At 38.8% G+C, this 23,642-nt stretch overlaps 2 protein-coding genes across 3 annotated transcripts in view; one reads left to right on the forward strand and one right to left on the reverse strand.

The window, feature by feature from the left end:
* Positions 1 to 234: 234 nt before the first annotated feature.
* On the reverse strand, positions 235 to 10,425 carry commd7 (COMM domain containing 7). The gene is made up of 9 exons (XM_067528364.1): positions 10,276 to 10,425; positions 8,293 to 8,346; positions 8,035 to 8,137; positions 6,670 to 6,726; positions 6,439 to 6,476; positions 3,993 to 4,083; positions 2,615 to 2,664; positions 2,476 to 2,524; positions 235 to 479 (listed from the first exon to the last, which is right to left on the reverse strand). Exons 1-9 carry the CDS (start codon positions 10,354 to 10,356, stop codon positions 403 to 405), a joined length of 600 nt encoding a protein of 199 aa, XP_067384465.1. The 5' UTR covers positions 10,357 to 10,425; the 3' UTR covers positions 235 to 402.
* An 880-nt stretch (positions 10,426 to 11,305) lies between these two features.
* Positions 11,306 to 23,642, forward strand: part of dnmt3bb.1 (DNA (cytosine-5-)-methyltransferase 3 beta, duplicate b.1) — a 45,080-nt gene continuing 32,743 nt past the window's right edge. The window contains exon 1 of one of the 2 annotated variants that reach the window (XM_067527997.1): positions 11,306 to 11,668. In XM_067527997.1, the coding sequence (XP_067384098.1) occupies positions 11,661 to 11,668 (8 nt within the window). In that variant the 5' untranslated portion in view covers positions 11,306 to 11,660. The remainder of the gene's footprint in view (positions 11,669 to 23,642) is intronic. The other variant, XM_067527995.1, reaches the window with a different exon arrangement.

Genomic DNA, 23,642 nt, shown 5'->3' on the forward strand with positions numbered 1-23,642 from the left:
TACTCATACTTTTTTTGGAATAAATTCAACAGTGTATTATTCTTGCCAAGAAATGAGAGGACTTGATCAAACAGGTCTGACTGAGAGGTAGGTTGACTTTCTCTTTTTTTGGGACTGAAACTTTCCCCACAGGGCTCACTTGAGTTAGGTATCGATGAAATGTCACTCTTCATTAAGTCATATTGTTAAAAGGCATTTCCAGAAGAAAAAAGCTTTTAAAAACACACAAATGAGTCTTTTTTAATATAAATTTTTATTGGTAGATTAGATTATAAATGTCTGTCAGAAAATAACAAAATTACTTTTTTTTTCATTTAAGTTGTATGTGGCTCTCAGTACCACACACACACACACACACACACACACACACACACACACACACACACACACACACACTCACACTCAGCTGAAACACTCCATGCTGGCCTTAGCTCTCTCCATCTCATGTAGGAAGTTGTAAAACTGAGGAAGTGTCAACTCTGAAAGAGATGAGACAACAGTTTTCAAATAAAACTGATTTAGTTCAATCTAAAAGGTCAGTTCACACAAATAATATAATTATTTTATGATCCCACTGCTGTCTTCAGTTGCCGTGCCAGCAGGTCACTGAAGTAACGATAGTGATGTCTGTGGTCTGTTTCTTTGGAAAGGACAGCACGTTTGTCTCCCTGTGTTGCCATTGAAACTATAGCGTTAGCCGCCTGTTAGCCACAGCTACTGTGTAACATGCTTTGCTGCACCACTGCATTCAAGGAGATGACAAAGTGTAGGTAATTTGGAAGCGTTCAAAGCCCAATACTACGCATTCACCTTTGTTGTTGAACAGCTGCTCCGATTGTTTTCTTTATCATTTTTACAGTATGCAACTACAGACTCTAGTGCTGTTTTTCTTTATTTATATTGTGCGTTGAATATTACAGGCGTAGAGGCTTTGATCCAATAGATGTGATCGTAGGTTGCTCTTGATGTTTTTTTAGACGTGAGAACGACTGCTCACAATGCAAACGCAGACTCAACCATGGTCCATACTCACACGCGCTGCCCATTCATGGTGAAAAGTATGGTGGTACTCATCTTTTTTTCTCCTCGTTTTTTTTATTTCGAACGTCCTTTTTAACACTGTAATTTCTGTACTGTTTTACTTTAAAATGTCAGCGGAATTATTAATAACTTACCGTGTTAAGAAATGTCAGCTAAGATTAATCTGCGAGCCAGACGCAGTCATCGAAAGAGCCACATCTGGCTCACGAGCCCTAGTTTTCCGACCCCTGCTCTATGTCATACATGGTCTAACCAATATATTATTACTAACAGCATAACTCTTTAACCTCACGGTTTTTCATTGAACTGAAATGTAAAAGCCACCAAAGCTTTATGTGGCAATGCAGATAGAGTCAGCGACACCAATAGAGTCACCACTAATATACAGTTAAAGGTTATTAAGGTGTTACCTCACTGTCTAAATTAGTAGCTGGCCACGGGGAAAATAATGGACATGCTTTCATGTAGTACAGTATATAAACCTTTTTTCTCTTTTCGATAAGCCTCATCTCTGAAGTGGTCAATGAAGTGGTTCTGGTTGATCACACATTTTGGGTCAAACTTCAGATATTTTATTGCCACGTCACTAATAACGTGTCACGCAGAAAAAAAATTAATGATTAAAAAGTCTAGTGGTCCAGACATTGCCACCACCATGTACTGCAAACCTCATTACCTAAAATAACTTCGAAAACTATTACTGAGCCGAAGTGGATGAAACTGTGTTCCGCAAGACGAGCTAGCAAATCAGACTGTAAACAAAGATGAGAGGACATCTCTTGCATGCACAGCTGATGCTTGCTCACTTTAGACCACTATAAAAAATAAATATGGTAATTCTGGGCATTTGACAAACCTTACCTAAAAGTTTACAAACCAGATGTTTTGAAATGATGTGTTATGGAGTGGAACAGTGTGTCTGACTGATGAGTGTTTTTAATGTGCTTAGACAACAATGGGGTCCACCACACAAGTAAACAAGCTCATTTAGGGTCTGTATAGGCAATATTAAAAATAGAATTTGTTTAAAAAATAACATGAGGCTTTAAGGACGACCTTCTGAACAAAAAGACAGGCGAGGGACAGGGCTAACAGCAGCTAAATGTCAGAAAAATGTAAAAGTTAATATATAGTCTGCTGGATTTTTCACCCCGCTGCTTCAAAAGCTCTGTATTTGTAATGATCATAAATACATTTTAGAAAGCAATGCACCAGCACTTGCACTAAAGGTTGGTGTTTCTGAGGAGAACCTGCAGACATGAGTAATGTGTGGAGTGTTTCTTCATTGTAATTATTAATCCTGCTGCTGCTCCCAGATAGAGGTGACTGCTAGAGATCGAGTTGGGCACAATTCTTATCGAGTCTTATTTTTAGTGAGGTTCTTCGCAAATATAATAATGCACACTTTGTATCAGTGAGCACAGATTCACTCACCCATGTAGACATTTTCAGTGGAATTCCCCTTTCTGACCACCAGTTTTAACTGCAAGAGAACCAAGTTTGTGTTTAACAAAGCCAAACAAAGGCATGTGTGTGTTTTCAGTCAAGAGCAGAGTTCAGTAAGCTTTCATACCTGCAGAAAGATATTACCCACTTTCTGAATCTCACTGGTGCCAACAGTCACTGTGGGGACCACAAAACACATCATATCATCATGAATTTACAAATTAAATAAAGCAGAATTTTATTAATGTTTCTGATTGATATACATATATACATATTCATATATATTAGGGTATTATGTAGCCCCCCTTTTGTACGTATGACTTCTAAGACAGCAAAATTCTGAACTGCATGCAGTCACACTAACAGAGAGGCACACAGGTAGGATGCTGTTATGTAGCTAATCTTTGTGAACTGCTCAGTTAACTAAAAAACATGATTGTTTAACAGAATGTCCTAAACAGCATGAGAAAGAAAAAACATCTACAAGGTTACGGTTAGAATATTTTGGCCTTGTGTATTATACCTCGCTTGATGTACTGTCCATTATTGTGCATTTGCATCCCTCATGTGCTTAACTGTGTTCTGGGTTGTGACATATCTGAATGAAGTCATAAGGAACATGACAGCATAAAAGGATTTAACTACCACTTTCACCTCATATTTTTTCAACTTTTTTCTGCACATAGTCTGGGATTTATTGTACGAATGAAATAGCACCTTCTTAGTTTTAAGTGGTTATATTAGAATTTATATTGAGAGTAATGCTACACACAGTAAATGTCTTTTTTTCCTTTAACTCCTGGATCACCACTTATAAGTTACTGCTTCGAAACTGCATTGTATGTATAGTACCATCTTCTCTATGGAACAACTGTCTTTCAAAATAACATAATTGGATAATTGATTTTGGGGGTGTTTGGTATTTTGCAGAAAAGCCATAGCAAAATGTGCTACAACTCAAAAGACCTGGAGATTTTTTTATATACCTTAAAATTCAGCCTACTAAACTTCACTGGTCACTTCGGCTGCCAGACTAGAAGTGTCTCCATAGATGTGTGACCAGATACAGCTGACCCACTGGCGATATGCAAATATGTAGTCTGATTGTCTGCTTGTAGGTTTTGCATATCAACAGCCATTTGTGTAACAGTACAGAGGAAAAGCAGCACCGAGGACAGTGTGTTTTATAATGAAAATCAGGCCAACAACAGCTTAACGTGATGCTAATCACTGTCCTGCCCAGTGTATTAGCATTTCTATCACCTCCAGTCTTTATGCATTCAGACTAATGACTTCTAAACATTGAAGCCTAAGAGATTCCCAACAGCACTACAAAGCTGACATGCTGAAATGAATGTAAGCTATGCTAATGACTACGTTAGACTTTAGACCCTGGCTTCATAAATAGTCACTATGAGGAGAGTGTGTGTTCAAAAACAGACTCACAGCAACCTATCATTTAGAGAGTAAAATTTGGTGTAATGTCTAGTTTTGGTTGGTCTTACCTCCAAACTTCCACTCCATGTCAACAAGCTGGTTGACCATCAGAGTCTGTCCAACAGCAAGTCTGGACAGTGTTGCGTAGTGCTCCCCCCACTGTAACAAACAGTTTGAAATGTCACTCCTGCGCCTATCAAATGATTTCTGACATTCAATGTGACTCTGACTAGTTTACTGAATCAAAGACTGCTCATAAAGAACAATTAAAGATCAAAAGATCAATGTATTCCAGCAATGCATTAAACAACATAGTGCATATAGCAGCAAGCGCAAAAGTGTTGGAACTGTTATCTTGACAGCGTGTTTTGGATCAGTGTCTTGCTGCAGGAAGTTTGATGCATTTGTCTGTCAATTGGCAGAGAAAATCTTTCAGAACGCCTGTGCATTCATTCTGCTGCAGTGATCATCAGTAAAGATCAGTGAGTCGGTTGCAGAAGTAGCCATACAGCTCAAGACTTGACACTACTTCAATCATGCGTCACATGATCATGCGTATCCTGGTATGGTAACGTCTCTGTATTTCTAATCACATACTCTTCTTCAAATGGTGGATCATGATAACTTCACATCTGCTTCAGCAGAAGTGTCAAAGAAGCCAATTACTTTTGTTTTGGGCTTTTTCTTTTTAGTTCTCAGAAATACTTCATTCACCAGCTGTTGTTTTCCTTTGCTGAGCTGTTCTGGTTATGTTGGTTTTTCCTAAGTTGTTGTATTGGCCATGTTAAATGTTTGTGTGACGAGTTTGATTGTTCTTTCCCTCTGTTCTCAGATTCAAAACAGCTTGTATTTTTCACCATAGATAGCTTTGTGGTTTTCATGCTGGCTTTATAGTAACTACAGTCATGTTCAAGAATTAGTACATCCTCTTTTAATTTCATGTTATTTTGAGTAAAAACATAATACAAACCATCTGATCGTAGCAGGTTTTAGTATTAGGCGAATACAACCTCAGACATGAAACAACATATACCTTTTTTGACCGTGCCATTATTGTTTTATTCAAGCAATATGAACCAAAGAAAAAATAAACATTTGGGCAATGCCAAGTATCCCCCTGGATTTAATAGGATTTAAGAGGAGAAGTTGCAGGCAGGAGCTGCTAATCATCAGCCCTGGATTAACTGATCATCAGCACGTCTCCAGACATCTCTAAAAACAGTAGTTTTGGCAGCTTGCTGCTTCAGAGCTTTCAGGTTCCGGTTAACTCAGTCTCAAGAGGGAAATACATAAACAATGGACTTAGAGAAGCAGTCTTTGCTGCAGATCAATCTGGAAAGGGTTATAAAACCATTTCCAAACAATTTGGTTGTTCTACAGTTTTTCCTCTACTGTTCTACAGTGAGAAAGATTATTCATAAGTAGAAAGCATTCAAGGGAGTTTCCAGTGTTCCCACGAGTGGACGTCCCAGCACCTTCACTCTAATTTCAGAATGTGCAATGCTCAAAGAAATCCAAAGAAACCTGAGAGCTACATGTCAGACCCTGAGCATGTTAAATGTTAAAGTTGATGACAGGAAAATGAGAAAAGGACTGAACAAGAACAGTTTGTTTAGAGGGGCAAGCAGGAGAAAACGTCTTCCGACTTCTAAAACGATGAGACCAAAGTGGAGTTGTTTAGTCTTATTGACCAGCACCATGTCTGGTGAAAACCAAACACAGCATTTCAGCGGAAACACCTCATACCCACTGTCAAGCACAGAAGAGGAGGGGTGTTTATTTGAGCTTGATTTGCAGCGACATGACCTGGGCATCTAGCAGTCATAAAGTCAACAATGAACTCCAGTCCAGAGTAGTCTAGAGGCAAAGGTGACAGCATCTGTCCAACAGCTGAAGCTTGGTCCAAATTGGTTCATGATACTGGACAATGATCTGAAGCAGATCAGAATGGCTTTATTCAACCCAGTTAAATGCTGTGGTGGGACTTTCAGAAAGCTGTGTGTAAGTGAAAGAACCAAAAACCTTTATAAACTAAACTAGTGTTACAAAAAAAATGAGTCAAAATTCCTGCACAGCGATGTGTCATTAAGTCACATAGGAAATGATTATTTGAAGTTATTGCTTCAAAGGTGAATGTGCAAGCTATTGAATCATAGGGGTACCCCCTATGGCACGGTGCATGGCACAGCATGATAATGCACGGTGAAAAAAGTTACATGTTGTTTTTCGACTGAGGTTGTATTTGCCAAATACTAAGACCAGCTATGATCAGATGATCTTTATTAGGTTCTTACACATAAAAACATAGAAGATATTGTTTGAATATTTTGGAAAAAATTCAGAAATTCCAAATTCCAAAACCATCTTTGTATATGAGTCCACATTCCGTGTATAATGAAGACACATGAATTTGGCTTAATTGTTTCTATATTTTTGGAAGAGACTGTATGTGCTTGCTTGGAAAGAATGTAAAAAAATGTAAAAAAAAAAAAACAGCATCAGGATTTTTTTTACCTGCTGTGAAAAATGAGCTGCCTTGTCTTCATTTAGTCCTGAGGAAAGAACAGATAAAGCAGGATTCATTTCATCATAGTCCTTTTAACAATTATAAAAAGAATAGCCATGGGAATTCATTCTTTGTAGGCTTGTCAAAATGACAGGGTGTCATAAGAGGACAATATCTTGGAGCTATACTCGGATCCTGTTTTATAATTGACCCTGCTAATGAAGGTTTCAGATTTGTACCTAATGTCACAAGGTCTTCTTTGATCTGCTCCGCTGTCAGGTTTTTCTTCAGGGCTCCTGAGGAAAAAACACGAGAATCACTGTCAGTGAAACCAAAACATTCCTGTAGCTGCAGCTTTTCTGCAACCTTAAAGCTCAACTTTCACCATTGTCTAGATTTGAGTGTCGTGGGAAACGGTGTGCATGAATGTTTAGATACACATCTACATGGATGATTGCCTTACAAAGAGGATGATATACTGTATAAACAGCAAGGTTGTGCAATTAAAGTTTTGACTTGAGGAAAAAGAAAAAAAAAGGTCAGACACTTTGTATATGTATATGGATAACTGGTTAGTAAGGCACGTGTGATTGGCTGTGCTGGAGTTTGAGACCAGAAAAGCTACTTTATCCAAAACAACAATGACAATAATCAGTTGTTGTTCAAACTGTAGTGAGGTGTTGACTGTTTTAATTTGAACAGTTTGTGCTGCTGTTGAACTACACTGTTATATTGACAGCTGTTTCTAAGACGTTGTTCATCCCTTTTTATCACTGATGCTAAATAACAGAATCATAAATTTAAAGAACAGCACAATGTAAAAGATCATACCGTTAAATCAGCAACTGCGTAAACAAACTTACAGAATTTAAAATAGGAGTAAATAATAAACTGATATTTGAGAGTATATAGGAAAGCATTATTTTGCCAACTTTGTGCTCGACCACCTTTATCACAGTGACTAAAACAACATAATGCAACAATACTGAGTAATGAAACCAGCCCAACCTTTCCACTGTCAGTCCTGTCACAAAGTGAATGAAAGCGTGTAAGCCGTTACTGTAGGGGACATATTTAGACGGTCCAATCATGCGTGATACACCTGTTTAGTGCTGCGGTGGGTGATATCAACAGCAGCAGTGTGAAACTCTAAACCAACGCTAAATAATTAACATGTCATATCATGTTTTTTCTGAAATGCAAAATGTTTATAATAGCTGGCTTTTGGTGATGTAACATGTTATTTATGTTTTATGAATCAATAAGATGTAATTTTAATTTCAGCTAAACTGATCCTTCAGAGAAAATCTAGATCAGCATGACTTGTTCTTCAGATAGAACCACCTCTAGTTTCAATCCCCTCGTGGTAAGAAATCAAAGCATATTTCTCAAAATATCTAACAACTCTTTTAGCTATTTGAGAAAGTGAAGGAAATGTCAATTCAGTTCTTATAAAAGCCCCGTTGCTCTCTCCACCTACAGTATTAACTCTATAGGTGCATGTGAGTTCATTACTCAATACCAAAATGTTCTGTGAGTAAAGCAGGGGCTCGCTAACTCTAGGACATACAGTGATTTGATCTTAGAGTCTGTCTTTTCCTCACCCTGTGGCACCAGAAGGACACTCTTCATCAGATTCTTCAGAGGACCAGCACTCATCCCGTGTTCCCCTGCAAACTCAGTGAGCAGCTGCATAAACCTCTCCGTCTACACACAAACACAAACACAGAGACATGCAGACACACACACACACACACACACACAAAGGAAACAAAGGAAAGGCAATGGTTTGCTTCAGTTCAGTTATTGAGGCATTTCCAAAATCTCATTAACATCAAAATTGTGTGTGTACCCATGCTTACCTCTTTGGGCTCCAGCAGGAACTGGAATAGAATCTCAATAATACGAAGAAACTGCTGCATAGAATTAAACAAACAAAAGTCTTGGTTAATGGAAAAATGTTTCAGCTCTTTGTAGTATTCAAAATGTGGAGTTTTGCTTAATACATGTGTTAATATATTATAATATTTTTTTTAGCAAACATTTTTTTGTATTCTCTTGTCGATCATATTAAGCAAAAGTAACTTTTAGATTATATTTATGCAGAACAAAGAATTCACATACTAAACATATTCTTTTTATTAAATAAGGAGCAAGAGTTCTGGACCAAGCAAAGCCTGAAACATTTATGTGGTTACAAAAAATCTGAATGCCATACTTTTTTGTTTCATCTACACACACCCTATGTTTAGGTTAACAAAACATAAGCTTCGCAAACTGCTGAAAGTTAGTTCCTTCCAGAAGATCACAGCAACCACTCACCCGTGCAGCACTATTTCAGCCCACTAATCTTTCCATTATAGTTCTCGATCATTTATTTAAAGGTTATATTTCCTCATTTACAGAAGGATTCACAAAATTTGCTGTAACAGTGCACATTCGGGTTATGTGTTTTCTGTTTGCTTTGTGGTTCCGATAAATGAATAAGTCCACCTGTGGCAAACTAAACTGACTGGACATAGTTTATTTACTATAATAAGCTACATCTGTGCATATAAGTTCCCACAATTCACACTGCATGTCAGGAAAACACAAAGCCATACAGTCCAAAGAACTCTCTGGAGACCTCAAAAATAACTTTTATTGGTGATATTTAGATTAGGACAAGTGTATACAACTATTTTGGATCTGATGAGACTAAATTAAACAGTTTGGCCAGAGGTCCAAGCACAATAATGTCTGGGGAACACCAGAAAATGCTTATTACCTGCTAATAAACAATACACCTTTCAGCACAACAATTACCTGCAACAAACAGACAAGACAATGTGGCAGCGGCTTCAGGACATGTCTCCGATTGTCCATGAGTGGCCCAACCAAATCTCTGTGGGAAGACCTGAAAATGGCTCTTCACAGACACTTCCAGACAGTCTGACAGAATTCGAGAAGATCTGTCAATAAGATAAAACTGCCTAAACTCCAGGAGAGGAAATCTCGTAGAGATTTAACCCAAGATGACTAAATTAAGTCTGGGTCCGAACGTTTTTGTGACTGAAAGGGTTTTTTATTTTTATGAAATTAGCATTTTTTTAAATTATGGGCTTCATTATGGGTTATTAAGTGTAGACTGGGGGATGAAGATGATGAGAATTGTATTGATTCCAAAATAAATGTAGAAGAAAACTTTGCATGAAAATAAATTGTAGTTTATCTAACAGAGGACACAATTTATTTTTGATTTATGTGATTTTAAAATGAACATCTTTATATGGACAATATGACAAATGAGAGGGCTTGCTCATAACAATAACCCACACACAGACAATTATCACACAAACTAGTGAACAAAAAATAGAGAGATTGCTTTGTTGTTTCAAGATTTTTATTCAGTGCACGACATCAATTTTCAAATTTAATGTCAACTTAAGAGTTTATTTAGCCTTCGTTTTTTAAATTGTTTAAGGTGTACGAGTCAAAATTACTTCAGATTTGTAGAATACAGGTGACCGCAGATTAAACAGTTAAGTCCAAACATGAAACTGCAGAAAATGTAAATACTTAAGTAGCGTTAAAGGTCTTAAGTAGATGTACGTAGTTACTTGCCACCACACAGTCTGCAGTCACATGAGCTGTTACTGTCAGCTGCTCATTCATAACCACGCAGCCATTAACTCGCATATAAAGCCTCCAAACCATGACCGTTCTTTATTAATATGAGGAGAATTCAACCCGAGTCCAGCTTACATGAGACATTCAGTTCGATTAGCTAGAGTTAGGGTTAGGGGTTAGGGTTAGCGTTAACCCTAACCCTAACCCAGACTCCCGTTATATCGACTTATGTTTACCTGCTCGTTGAATTTGTTCAGGTTTTGAAAGTCTGTGCTGACAGAGTCCGGTAAAACATCTTTAGTGAAGTGAAGCTGCATCGTTTTTTCCTGCACTGCACGCAGAGCCGTCAAAGTTAGCTGCTAGTCTCTCTGCGTCCAGAGATTCCGCTTCCGGGTAATTTAGTGCACATGCGCAGCGTGTGATAGGCTCGCCTCTTGTCTTCCGAAAAAAATAACACAACTGAAGTTATTTTATTTCATAACTATTAAATTTATACTGAAAACGACCTATTATTCCATGTTATGTTTATGTGTGAGGAAGTGTAGATGCCACATACTGTGTCTCCTGACAATGTCAGACACATAAGATCAAGGAAGGCTAGGAAATCTTGCGAGTGACAGATAATGATAAATAGTGGATACTTTTTTCATCTAGACCAATCGGACTATCTGCACTTTGTCAGAACTTGGTCTCTGTGTGGTCTTTGTCAGAACCAGGGTCAGAGTTCTTGGACGCACAAACAAACTTTACAAATAAAAACTGATTTCAAAGGTAAAATTGTACATTTACATTTAGTCATTTAGCAAACGCTTTTATCTTACAATTACAATGAATTACTTACAATTACTTACAATTGAGGTACAAGGCAGTAAAAATCTAAGTCAAGTGTACTTTTAACTGCACTACATGTAACTGCTATAGTTCATCAGACACATAAATTCCATGATCAGCCTTTATAATTGTATAGATTATGAAGATGTAAACAAGAAAAAGTAGCGTGTGTTTTGGTTTATCTTTGTCCCTATCAGTTTTTCTTCAACAATAGTGAAGGTTGACTCAGACTAGAAAGAGAGACAGACGAGTGATTTTGAAGATGTCAGAGAGAGGTGAGGAGTAGTTCCTGCTTACATTTTACGGTTCTTAACCTGCGGGGACAGAAATGGGAGTTCCCATTCTGACCTGGGAAAGCCTCGGTCTCCCAGAGCGACCAATCTGCGCTCACCTCTCTCTTCTACAGGTCGACAATAGATGGGCCGAGCCACAGTGACGCTCATTGAGTGCACAGCGGGACACACACAGAGGGACACACACACACACACACACTCAGAAACACACACTGAAACTCTGGCACACACAGGGACCGAACGATAGAGAGAGAGAGAGAGAGAGAGAGAGAGAGAGAGAGAAGGAGGGGGGGATCCACGGCGGAGATCTGCAGCAGCATGCTTCAACAGACTGATCGACTCCTGCAAGAAAACTAGACCCACTCCAGATCCGTGCTTCTTTTAGTTCAGGGCTGACTTTTACACTTTTTGTAAAGACTTTCTTTACACATATACTCTACAGCCAACAGGACCTGTGCCGACACAGCGTGCCGCCGTGGAGAGCCCAACAAGCGTGGATGGTTATGTAAGTTTTTACCGGGGAGGCTTTAGCTTTAGGGGAGGCTTTGCTGCAGCGAGAGGATAATTCAACATTTATCATGGCACAGTTTCTTTAAAACCACATTTCATGTTGATGCCGATCGCGAGCTTGTTGGTGTGTTTAACTTTGTATTTTTTCCCTTCGTTTACTTCATGGTGCACTTTTGCCCATGTGCTCGGTTAAACTGGCTGCATACAGATGTTGAACCCAATAAAGCAAGAATTAGTGACAGCTTAATTACAGGTAGACCGGTTCTACCAAAACATATATTTACAACCCCTGTAGTTAATGGGTTCTGATCAGATTGTCACGTCCAGCTTCTGATGTTTCTGACATTATGTCTATACTAACAGAAGTGAACGCAGTTTGGAGCGATCTTCACGTGTCCTGCTGCGCATCTACCATTACACACATACAAGTTTAAAGTGTCTTTTGTATAACTTTAGAGATGTTTGCATGTGTTAGCTAAAGCTAAGTGGTTTCTGTGGATGAGGACTGATCGTGGCAGCAACTCGCTGTGCTGCTCCCGCAGGGTTAACTGTGCGGGCATGATAGTTCTGCTTGACTGCTTGAGTTGTCGGGATTGCACGATAGGATTCTTGCACTTTCTTGTTTCCTGGTTAGGAACGCGCTCCGGTATTGGACGGTGGGGGTGGAGCGGGGATGGGGGGGGGGGTTGGCGTCGGCTACCGGCAGAACTTCCTTCTAGGATTATAGTGCGCTTTTCGGTTGGTGATGAATTAGTGTAACTGATGTTGTAAGACAGGTAGGAACAAATATACCAGCAGATTTTCGAGCTAAAGTCACTGGAATGGAGCCAGCAGGGAGCGCGGGCGCGCGGTAGAAATGTGGGGATGGGGGGGGGGCTTTGTCTTATTTTTCACTTTCATCTCAATATTGACTTCATTCAGGTGGCTCAAGCACCTTGGTCCCATAAGTCCGTCAAAAGGGTTAATGTTTCAAAATATCAGAAAGTATATTTGCTCTATTAGGTACTGAAACATGTTTTACATTTATTAGGAATCATGTACAAGAACATGAATCTAAAGCAACGCGAAGATATGTATTCTTACAGCCACTTTCCTTCTGCATTGCCTGCAGGTACACCAGAAAGACATAGATGCATAAACACAACATCAAATTGCAGAAAGCTTAAACCACATTTTCTAGCCTGCACATGTTATTTAAAATAGCGCTCCCGTCGGCAGTATATCCGTGGATGTAAAGGGAGAAAGAAATCCTGCAGTTACAGAATAGGTCTGCAAGTACAAAGCAGAGTTATGGTTATTTATGAGATAATAACCTCAGGATTGTGTTTCAGTTTGTACTAATCTTGCAACACACACGATGATTAGCAGTGTGCGTCATAAAATTGTTTGGTGTGTTGTTTGGCCAGTTATAGTAAGATTTTTTTTTTTTACTTTGTATACGTGTAATTCACATAGACTGATCCATCCTGTTAGAAGTCATGATAAAGTAACTAAGTTCATTAACTTTGAGATTGTGGTACTTTACAGGAGTATTTCCATTTTCTCCTATTTTAACTTTTGTTCCACTACAATTCAGAGGTCAAATCAAACTTTTTCCTCCTCTGCATCGATCTTATGGCTTTAGTTAATTTTTTAAATACAAAACATAATCAACTAATAAATGTATTATTATGATAAAGCAGTGGTTAGTGTATAAAGTGGGTAAAATCAGCTCCACCTGCTGTTTTTGTTATAGTATAACTCACATCTTGGTCTTTAGATTTTATTAGTTATTACAAAGATTTTTAAAATTTTCATTTGGACTACAAATGTACAGTTGAAAATATGTATTTGCCCTTGAAATGTTTAGAGGATGTTTAGTACTTCTGTTTGAGGGGAGAATTTAATGGCTTCTTTGTTTTTTAGTTTAACTCTGTTTCATTTAGTGGCCCTGGGAGGCATAATTAATTCCAATTTTGGTAACTGGCGGATGCCAATGTTGATTTTTGTGTTTCGTTAGTGCCAACCTAACCTTTGTGAGCATGAGGGCTTTCTGAGTTTTCCAGCTTGTGAATTTTGTAATCTCCCTGTAGAGCTTTTTTCATTCTCTGCCCCCCTCTCTATCTCTTTCCTTCTCTGACTAAGTGAAATGACTTTTAGACAAATCTAAAAATATGCAGGTAACCACCATAGCAGGCACGGGTGAACAGGGCGCATAGATTGCAAAATGGCACCCGCGTACCACCTGTTAACATGGCGTGACATAACTTCAGATTCTCTATTCTCTAATAAGACAAATGCACTTACAAAGGTTTTACCATGATCATTTTATTTGTCTCTGATTTGTGTATTAAGAGCAGCCAAAAGGCTTCATGGGCCAAATTCTCCCGATGAGTCACATGAGTTCAGTAGGTGCTGGCTTTTTATTTGCTTTATTCGTGAAGGGAGTTGCTACAACAGAAATGAAAAAAGCATCTTTAGGATGCCTTTTTTTTTTTTTTTTTTTTTGTTATCCTTTCGGCTTATCCTGTGATTTCAGAGTCTCCACAGTGGATCATCATCGGCAGGTTGATTTGGCACAGTTTTTATGCCGGATGCCCTTCCTGACACAACCCTCCCCAATTTCTACCGGGCTCGGACCAGCAGCATCTTTAGCATGTCATAAGATGCAGAATAAGTCAGGGGCAGTTTCCCTTCACATCTGCATTAGAGCTAAATGTGATGTAATCATTTAAAGTAAGTAATGATCCACCTCGCCACACTGTTTTTAATCTGGTGTGGTAAATTGACCGTCTTGGGTGGTGCAGAGTTAAAAAGGCCCTGTTATACACACCTGAGCAGGACAAAGGTTCAGTAAGGTTAAGAAAAAGTACAAAACAAAACAACAATTAGTTTAGTTTGTTTGCCCAGAGGCTGTGATTAACTAAGAACCTAGCTGTCAGCAGAGTGATTCACCACATTTGTTTTGCAGCAAGGTTGAATCCTGTAGCTTACACACTTAGAGAACATAGTTCACATGTTAATCTCCTCCTCAGTCATTTGTCATGACAATGTTGAAAGCCAAGATAAAGACCTTGAAATGAAATTTTTGACGGCTGAACTTTACCGACCTGTCTAAAAAGACTTGTCTGTGTAGCAGTACGACATCAACTCAACGAGCAGCAGGACTGTCAGACAGATGTTTTCACCTTCACAGATTATCTGGAATTTATTGTCACACAGCAGGAGAAATGAGACTCAGTTGTTTCTCAGACTCAATATACTGTACACATTGAACAAAGCTCTGGCAAGAATAACTCACTGAATAACATTTGAGCAAGAGCAATAGAGGGGATGGTGGGTCAGTGGAATAAGTACAAGTCTGGAGTCCATAAAAGCAAAGTAAATGTATTTGTATAGCACAATTCAAACACAGGCAATTCAAAGTGCTTTCCGTTAAGACAATCATTACGACAAGATAAAATTTATTTTTTTTTTCAAATTTCTATCTAAAGCAAAGAGAAATACTACTTCCATACTTAGACTTTGCTATTTTATAGGCAAATATTGTACTTTTACTCCACATTAATTTGATATCTAAAGTTACTTTCCGGTTTTAGACTAATAAAACATAATACAGTAAAATCATGTCTTTATTGGTCACCAGTGTGAAATTAAGTAATTAAAATAATAAGTATTAAGTTCAAATCATATGATCATGAAAACAGTGTATAATGTCATTAAAATCAGTTCCATTGTTACCAGCTGCAACATTAAAGTGAACTACACATTAATGCATCAATCAGTACAATCCAGTAATATATATTCATTAGTATGAAATGAGCCATTCTGCATAAAGAGTACTTTTACTTTTGGCACTGTTTTTTCAGCTAATACGTTTGTACTTTTGTATAATATTCTTACTTCTGTACTTCTGCTTTAGTTCTGCTGTAACGAGAAACCAGTTAATCAGAGATCCAGAGAAATAGAGAGTTTTTGAATTAGCTTTGAAAGTGGCTAAAGTTAGGGCACATTTTACATCATCGAGAAGTCGGTTCCATCGCCATGCAGCAGTTCTGCTTAAGAACTCTGAGCCCTGCTGGATGTGTATTCTTCCAGGACAAATATATTTGGCCACTTATCATTGAGCAATTTGTAAACTAACAGCAGTATTTCAAAGATTAAAATACAAAGCCTTACATACTAGTTACCTACAGAATAAATTTAAATGTAGTTTTGTTTCGAGCTTTAACATAAAATACACTTCTACTGAGGGCTGTTCTTCCTCCCGGCTGCTTGAGGAATGATCTACTCTATGAGTCTATATGCATTCAACGTTCAGTTCAATAGGCAACCAAGAAGACAGTGTATAAACTGTAGGGCTCCATCCAAACTGGAAGGGGCCATAAAGTATGTGATAGACAAGGAATGCAGCCCCCAGCAAGGAGCTGACCACCCCCTTAAAACACACATGCGCACAAACACACACACCTTTTGGGGAGTGAACAATACCCTGTTGCAATGTGGTTCGTAATCTCCCACAACCAGACACGACTTTGATGTAAAGCCCCCAACTACCTCCCTCCTTGCCCCCCCCCTCTCCGTCTTCCACATCCCCTTTTTCTGGGCCCCTCACTCTCTGGCCTCCATCCTTCCTTTCTCTTCGGAAGCTGAAAGCGTGTTTCTCCAAGAAACTGTAAAAAACACAACCTAACAAGCATTATTTTCAAACAGACGCTGGTGGATTGAGCAAGAAGGGACCTAACAAATTACTATAGGTGTGTTTAAAACACAGCAGCGCCTGTGAGGTAAAGTTTATGCAAGAAGTATTAATTCATAGGGTTGGTTGTAAAATTTTGTATTATTCTTTTCAAATTCAATAGCTTTCTTTAAATGAAGGCAAAAAGCAGATGCCAATAAGATGGTAATAATGTTGGTTCTTGAAAGTTGTATTTAAGATTTGTGTACCCGGCTTGTTTTTTTGTTTTGTTTCTTGCACCTATTGTTATTACAGTTTTATTGTAATGCAACAATGTTATTGTCATTACAGTATAATTGTTTGTATTTATTTGACAAAGGCTAAAAAATAAATATGTATTTTTAATAATGTATGTAAAGTAAAATATGTGAATGTTAAGGATTTAACCCCTGTATCGTTTTTGTTTTGGTATAATCTCAACTGGTTGCTTGTTTAAGTGACAACAGCCAAATTTCAATCAGTCTGCAGAGTGAAGACCACTGATGAGCTTTTGGAAGCTTAATTACACTTGTCCCCAGAGGAAAGTAATCGTGGGCAGCAGTACGATTTTCAGCAGACGTAGACAGCCGTTACCTGTTTTGGTCTGATTGTTGTCTGTAGGTGAAAGGTCAAAGGTGTGGGGAGAAGGAGGGGGCATCAGCATTCTGTCAAAATGTTAAACTCCTTCCCCTCTCATGGCTTGCTGAAGGGACAGCCCCTCATTGATGAATGTGTATTGATGTCGAAGACGGTTTGTGTCAGTCATAGGGCACTAACCAATGCACACTTTGACTTCCTCCAACCCACCAAGGTGTCTTACTCACGTATGTTACTCATGTTCACTCACAGTCACACTGTTACAAGTGTAACATCCCTCCCTCACTGCCCCAATAATGTTTTATTCCGAGGATAGCAAATCACTCTCAACTGACAAAAATTCACAGAGTGATTAAATTTTGCACCTACTTTTATTAGTAGGCGAAATTGATAAACATTCCTAACTTATGAAATTAAAAGGTTTCGGCAGGAGAAGGCAGAGACATGCAGATCCTGTTGCAGGACACTTTGTGACAGAAAATGAAATTTATTAGAAGATATATTTGGACAACAATTGTTAGGGGTGCAGTGATTGCAAAATCACGGGCTGAAACCAATACTGATGTGTAAAGGAACGACTTGGCTGATAGCAAATGCAGGGGCAACATACAAGGGGTTTTCTTTTTTGTCCAGCATTGTCTGTGGCGGCTGTGTTCTCGGCTGGGCCCAGAGTGTCACATAAGCACTGCGGCATTGTCCGTCCAGGTATGTCTGGGGATCTGTTCCATAGTGTGACAACATCAATGATCAGTTTATGTTGGGGCAGGTTTAACACTCTCTGATCAGTTCCCAGCACAGTAGGGTTTCAACTGTATGAGGTTTTCACAGTATCTGAATTTCGTTCCAAAGGTGTTTAGGGAATGAAAAAATCTTTTATCCGGAAGAAACAGGGATTTCGCTCATTTTTCCATGTGTTTTGGAGAACAGATTTTGGCTCTTGGGAGGCTGTGTTGCAGCTGTAGCTGTAGAAGCTAAAGTGAAAAGACTCAGATAGAGCATCAGAAAGTGGTTTAAACTGATGTTCTGTATGCATGATATAGTATAACAATGTCAATGTTGCTAATTCTCAGCTAATTAAAGAATCAAATCTCAGAGTGATGGGTTTAATTTGATCCAGGGTAACAATCCAACCTCAAATTGACATGTATCCGGGTATTATTCATCAACAGTCTGTCCACAGTGGTTGTCCCAAGCAGTGTTAGATAATAACCCCCCTCACCACCCACCACCCACCCATCATACTCTTCCTGTGAAGCCTGCAGCACCAAACCTAATAATTGCTATTTAACTTAAACATTCTTCTGAGCCATAAAACAACAATCCCTCTGGGGGGTGGTCATTTTAGGTCCTCTTCACAGCACCATACTCTCAATGAACGTTCACTTCACACCCTCATCTGTTGGAATGCTAACTCTGACTAATGGGCAAACAAATATGTTTCTATTGCTCTTTTATAAAGCAAATTTATTACTTATTGGATTATTGATAGAATACTTAGAAGCCCTAGTTACCCCTGTAAGATGTTATGTCAAAATCCTACAACATCATTAAGGCTTTTGAAATCATAATATTGTGCAATTACACAATTATACCTTGAGCCCTCATCACACTATGTTTGAATGAATATAAACATAATCACACCAATACAATTATTAGCTACAACATTACCACCACCTTTTAGTTTCAATATAACAGTGACATTTGAACCTTACTTGTTATTAATTACTCTACGTGATTTGCCATAATTCCTATAATCAGTGTTGTTTGAAATACGTTGTTTTCTTAGTGAAGTACTTTTGTTTCTTTGTCTTCTTCTTCTCCTTTCGGCTGTTCCGTTTCAGGAGTCACCACAGCGTCTCATGTGCCTCCATCTAACCCTGTCCTCTGCATCCTCTTCTCTCACACTTATTAACATCATATCCTCTCTCACTACATCCATAAATCTCCTCTTTGGTCTTCCTCTAGACCTCCTGCCTGGCAGCTCCAACCTCAGCATCCTTCTACTGATATATTCACTCTCTGCTGGAAGAAATTATTCACTACGGCCATTTCCATCCTTTTTGCCTTCTGTCCTTCTGTGTTCCTGTCCTGAAGACCAAATCTGCCCATCATATTCTCATCACCTCTGTTCACTTCACCTACATGTCCATTGAAATCTGCACCAATCACCACTCTCTCACCTCTGGGGAGGCTCTGCATCACTTCATCTAACTCACTCCAGAATTTCTCCTTCTCTTTTAAGTCACATCCTACCTTCTATCTCACAACACTGAAGAAGTTCCAACTTCAGAATCATCAACCTGTCTGATACTCGTTTCACCTCTAAAACATTCCTCACAAACGGGAAAACTCCTACTCCATTTGTCTTCTTATCTGATCCATGGTAAAACAACTTGACTCCCTACCCTGCTCCTAGGCTTCTAGCCTTGCTACCTTTCCACCTGGTCTCCTGGACACACAGTATGTCCACCTTCATTCTCTGCATCATGTCAACTGTCTCTCGAGCCTTCTCTGTCAGAGTCCTAACATTCAAAGTCCCTATTTTCAGTCCTACACTCTTGGCTTTCCTCTTCTTTCTCTGCCTATGAACACGCCTTCCTCCTCCCCATTCTTCGACCAACAGTAGCCCAATTTCCACCGGCGCCCTGTGGCTCATCAGCACCAGTGGTGGTTGTTAACCTGGGCCCCGACCGATTATGTATGAAAGTCAGGTTTGGTGTGGAAGTCATGATTTGCATGTTTAATTTGGCACGAGTTTTACGTCGGATGCCCTTCCTGACACAGCCCTCTTCATTTATCCAGACTTGGGACTGGCAAAAGAACACACTGTCTTGTGAACCCCTGTAGTTACATTAAGTACTTTTATCTTTGTAAAATAGAGCTAATCTGCTAGTACTTTAACTTGAGTAAAAGGTTTGAAGTACCTGGAGTGTAGAATGTTCAGCAAAGCTGACCCTGTCCTCTATAACATTATGACCATCAGTGGTAATATTGTAGCTAACAATCTTTAATATAAACCTTCCCATTATAATGGTGCATCATTGGTTTTGTGCAGTTTGTTAAGTGCAGTCATCCAGGTGAGGTTATTTGGAAATTGAGTCATGGTAACTGGACTGAGCCAGGTGAAAAATAAAACCACCCTGGATGATATATTTGTGTTCTCAAATAGATTTCTTTGGATTGAAGTTATTAATTAAATATTTGAAAATAACCATGTAGAAGTCCAGTTACTATGACTCAACAACAAAAGCTAATGTCTGGTTTAAGCAGACTGAGTTAAACAAAGTGTGTGTCCATATCTTAGTAGTTGTGTGTAGTTTATAGTGTTTTGTCTTTGCAGTACAACACAATAAGTTTTCCCACTTGGCCCGGAAGGAAACACTGCCCCGGGGAAATACATTCGGGAATTTCTTTACTGAGAAGAATATACTCTAGAAGATAACACTTTTGAACTCTGATGACGCTGATTTTTTGAATGAAGAAAATATGAATTGAGTCTGTTGAATTATGATGACATCACTTCAAATGGGCTGTTTGAGGATGGAGACCAGATTTTAGGGTTCAGGACAGCAGCTGGTTGAGGTTAGGGTAAAGGTGGGATGGGGGTTAATTGTTTTGGTTGAGGTCAGGGTAAGTGTAGGAACTGACATCTATAGAACGACCAAATTTTATGTGTGTGTTTGTGCCTTTTCTGAGTGCAGGATGCAGCTGGTGGTCTCATTTATTATATGTGCAGTGCAGTGTGCATGCCTGCACGTATACATAAGTATACACAGGGCAAAATATGTACACTCATATAACCAAGGTACTTCTTCCACTCACCTTATCATGACACCCAAAGCTTCCTTGTATTTATTAATTTATTTTAAGAGAAAGATTTGAGAGGTGGACCCATTGTTCTTTGGCTTTCTCTAATCTGGCAACAACTTGGCAAGAGGCCAAACATCAATTAGAGCCTCCTGGCAAAAATACTTTGAGGATTTTGTAATACTCAATGCAGCATGTTGTTGTATATAGCTGCAAGTCTTTTTTATTCTCTATTTTTTTATTAAATGATTACCTGTTTGTGTCACGAAATGTCAAAACGTAATGACAAAAGTGTTCGAGGTGTCATCATTAAATGTCTTGTTTTGTCCAACCAGTCATCCAAAATCTAACTTCAGAACATTTTAGAATCTGCAACCATAAAATTTGGTTTTTTTAATTACCTAAAGAAGTCACAGAATGATTTTGTGTCTTTAGTTATGACACAGAATCTGTTGCCCATTATAGAGCAAGCAAGGATCTGTAGTGGGCGCTCATACAGCTTAGTGTAGGTTGTATGGAGATCTGACAACCCTACAGAGACGGAAGAGCGAGACAGAGAAATGTGGATTCAAATCAAGTCTGCTACTTCAGCATGATGGACTGTGGATTTGTCATTAAATAGCCACCTTTTGATATTTTAGCATCACAGCTGCTGACAGATTGCTCCAGGGGCATGATTGGTGCTGTGAATTTGATGAATAATTTGCTCAGTTGATAAGAGGACTTAAGGCGGACTAAACATGAAAACGTAGACATGTTGGATGACCAGTGCATCTACTCAGCCGTGGCCTTTACAATCAAACCACATCATCCGATGATACCATAACCTACACATGTGTAAGCAAAGTGTGACCTCCTGTTACTACAGTGGTCCAGTCAACACAAGCAGGGACACACATAGCAAAGAAGTTACAAATAATATTCTAATCCAGCAGCAGTTGGAAACTAATTGAGCAAAAATAACACAGAACCCATTGTAGTCTATGTGAAATGTCCAATATCCAAAAACTCCAACCCATCTGAACTAAAAGATGTCCCAGAACTATACATAACTTAAACTTACAGCATCCTGCTCTTCTTCACGCTCAACATCTTTTCTTCAGGCACCATTATATCAGTGACAGTTTCCCTCTCTGTGGATGGCCATATTGTATTAACTTCAAAAACTGAAACTTGGCTTTGCATGTCCACTGGTGACTGATAAATAAAATAAAGCAGCAGATGTTAAGAAATTCCCTATGATAAGGATTTGCAACGGTGGTGTGCTGAGAGGAAGTTAGAAGGCCATTTGGATCCTCTGCTCTAGCTCCTTACACTTTAGTTTACCTGACTTTCAGCACAGGCTTACGCACTGCAACTGCACTTCAAAGTTAAAGTTAAAGCATGACATTAAATGATGCATGTGCAGACAATAAAAGAGACTGTCAATGTGTCACCTCTTGGTTTTTAACAGGTTTTAGAAAGACTCAGATTCAGCCTCTTTTTTCCTCTTTATTTTTACAATAAAAAAGTGAGCAAAACAGAAATTTCTGTCAAGACACCAGCAAAGGGAGCTACTCAGAGTGTCAGAGGCCTCATTAAGAGGGCTGTTATTGGATTTAGCAACAGTACAGGCAGCAAAGATGCTCCTACTATAGATGTTTTCTGCTTAAGACAAATGATGATGGATATCTCTACTTCAGGGCTGAATTAGACTACTTTCAGACAATCAAATCTAAAAAATGTCAGGAGGATCAGGTCCTGATATTGTCTGGAGTTTCCCTTTCAGACATGTAACCATCTTTAGAGATAGTCCATGTGAGATGCTTTCTCACTTGTGACGAAACACTCCAGGCAACTGATCAAGGGGTGTTGCTTGGGCAAAAACAAAGCTGCGAAGGTGACAGTGTTTTGTTTGTAATTTGGTCTTATACCACAGAATGTCATGCTGTTCCTTGCATTTGCTTAATGATTTTTAGGTCTGCCCAAGCCGACAGTCATTCACGAATTGCCCGGTTTTGCGTCAGTCACCGAAAATGGACGTCGTGAACATGCCCACTCGGTCATGGTGAACTTTGGAGATAAAAGGACTTTGCACTAGAGAGCTGGCTGCGTAAAATCTGAATAATGTCAGGGGCAACAGACTTGGGCATTTGTGTTCACACATACACCCCCTCCAGATAAAGTCTGGGTAATGTCCGAATTCCAGTAGATGTCTGAAAGGAGCTATAGTGATAGCAGAGGGTAGAAAATAATGTTTTTAATGTCTTAAGAGAGAGCCAGTAGTGAATGTCTTTCTATTTTTTAATAATTTAGTTTTTTGGTTTTATTATATTTCTTATATACACAATTTATTATATTTATTTCTCTAAGAGTAAAACGTGACCTGTCACCTTGATGAAATTTAACCCTAAACATCCATTCACAGACTGCAGAAGCACTTCATACATAATGCATGTACAAACACCTACACATTCACTAATTTTGTTCGTTCTCTCTTACTTTCTAGCATACACACCCTGACAGGCGTGTGTATCTGTTTACCTCAGGCCTGTTTGGGCATGTCCGATCTGCAACTAACCTAATAGAGAACTGGAGAAGCCAGTGTGGCCCTCTCCTGATCTGATTTTTTTTTTTTTCTTCCTCTGCGGATTTTTTTTTTCTCCTCGCTTTCACTTTGTTTCTGAATAGCAATGACAAAGCTGCATTTCTTAATCTGAAGGATCTGCAGAACTTAATGAGGTTGGTCAGATGCACTGATTATAGAGTAATAGAAATCTATAGAAATTTCATTTCAGTGTCAGTGAGAAAATAAATCAGATTTAGTTATCACGTGTTTCAGAAAGCTTCTGATAAGGCACTTTAAATATACACTTCACAATATCACTTT

The sequence above is a fragment of the Channa argus genome, chromosome 13 (assembly GCF_033026475.1).
Source record: "Channa argus isolate prfri chromosome 13, Channa argus male v1.0, whole genome shotgun sequence".
Lineage (NCBI taxonomy): Eukaryota > Metazoa > Chordata > Actinopteri > Anabantiformes > Channidae > Channa > Channa argus.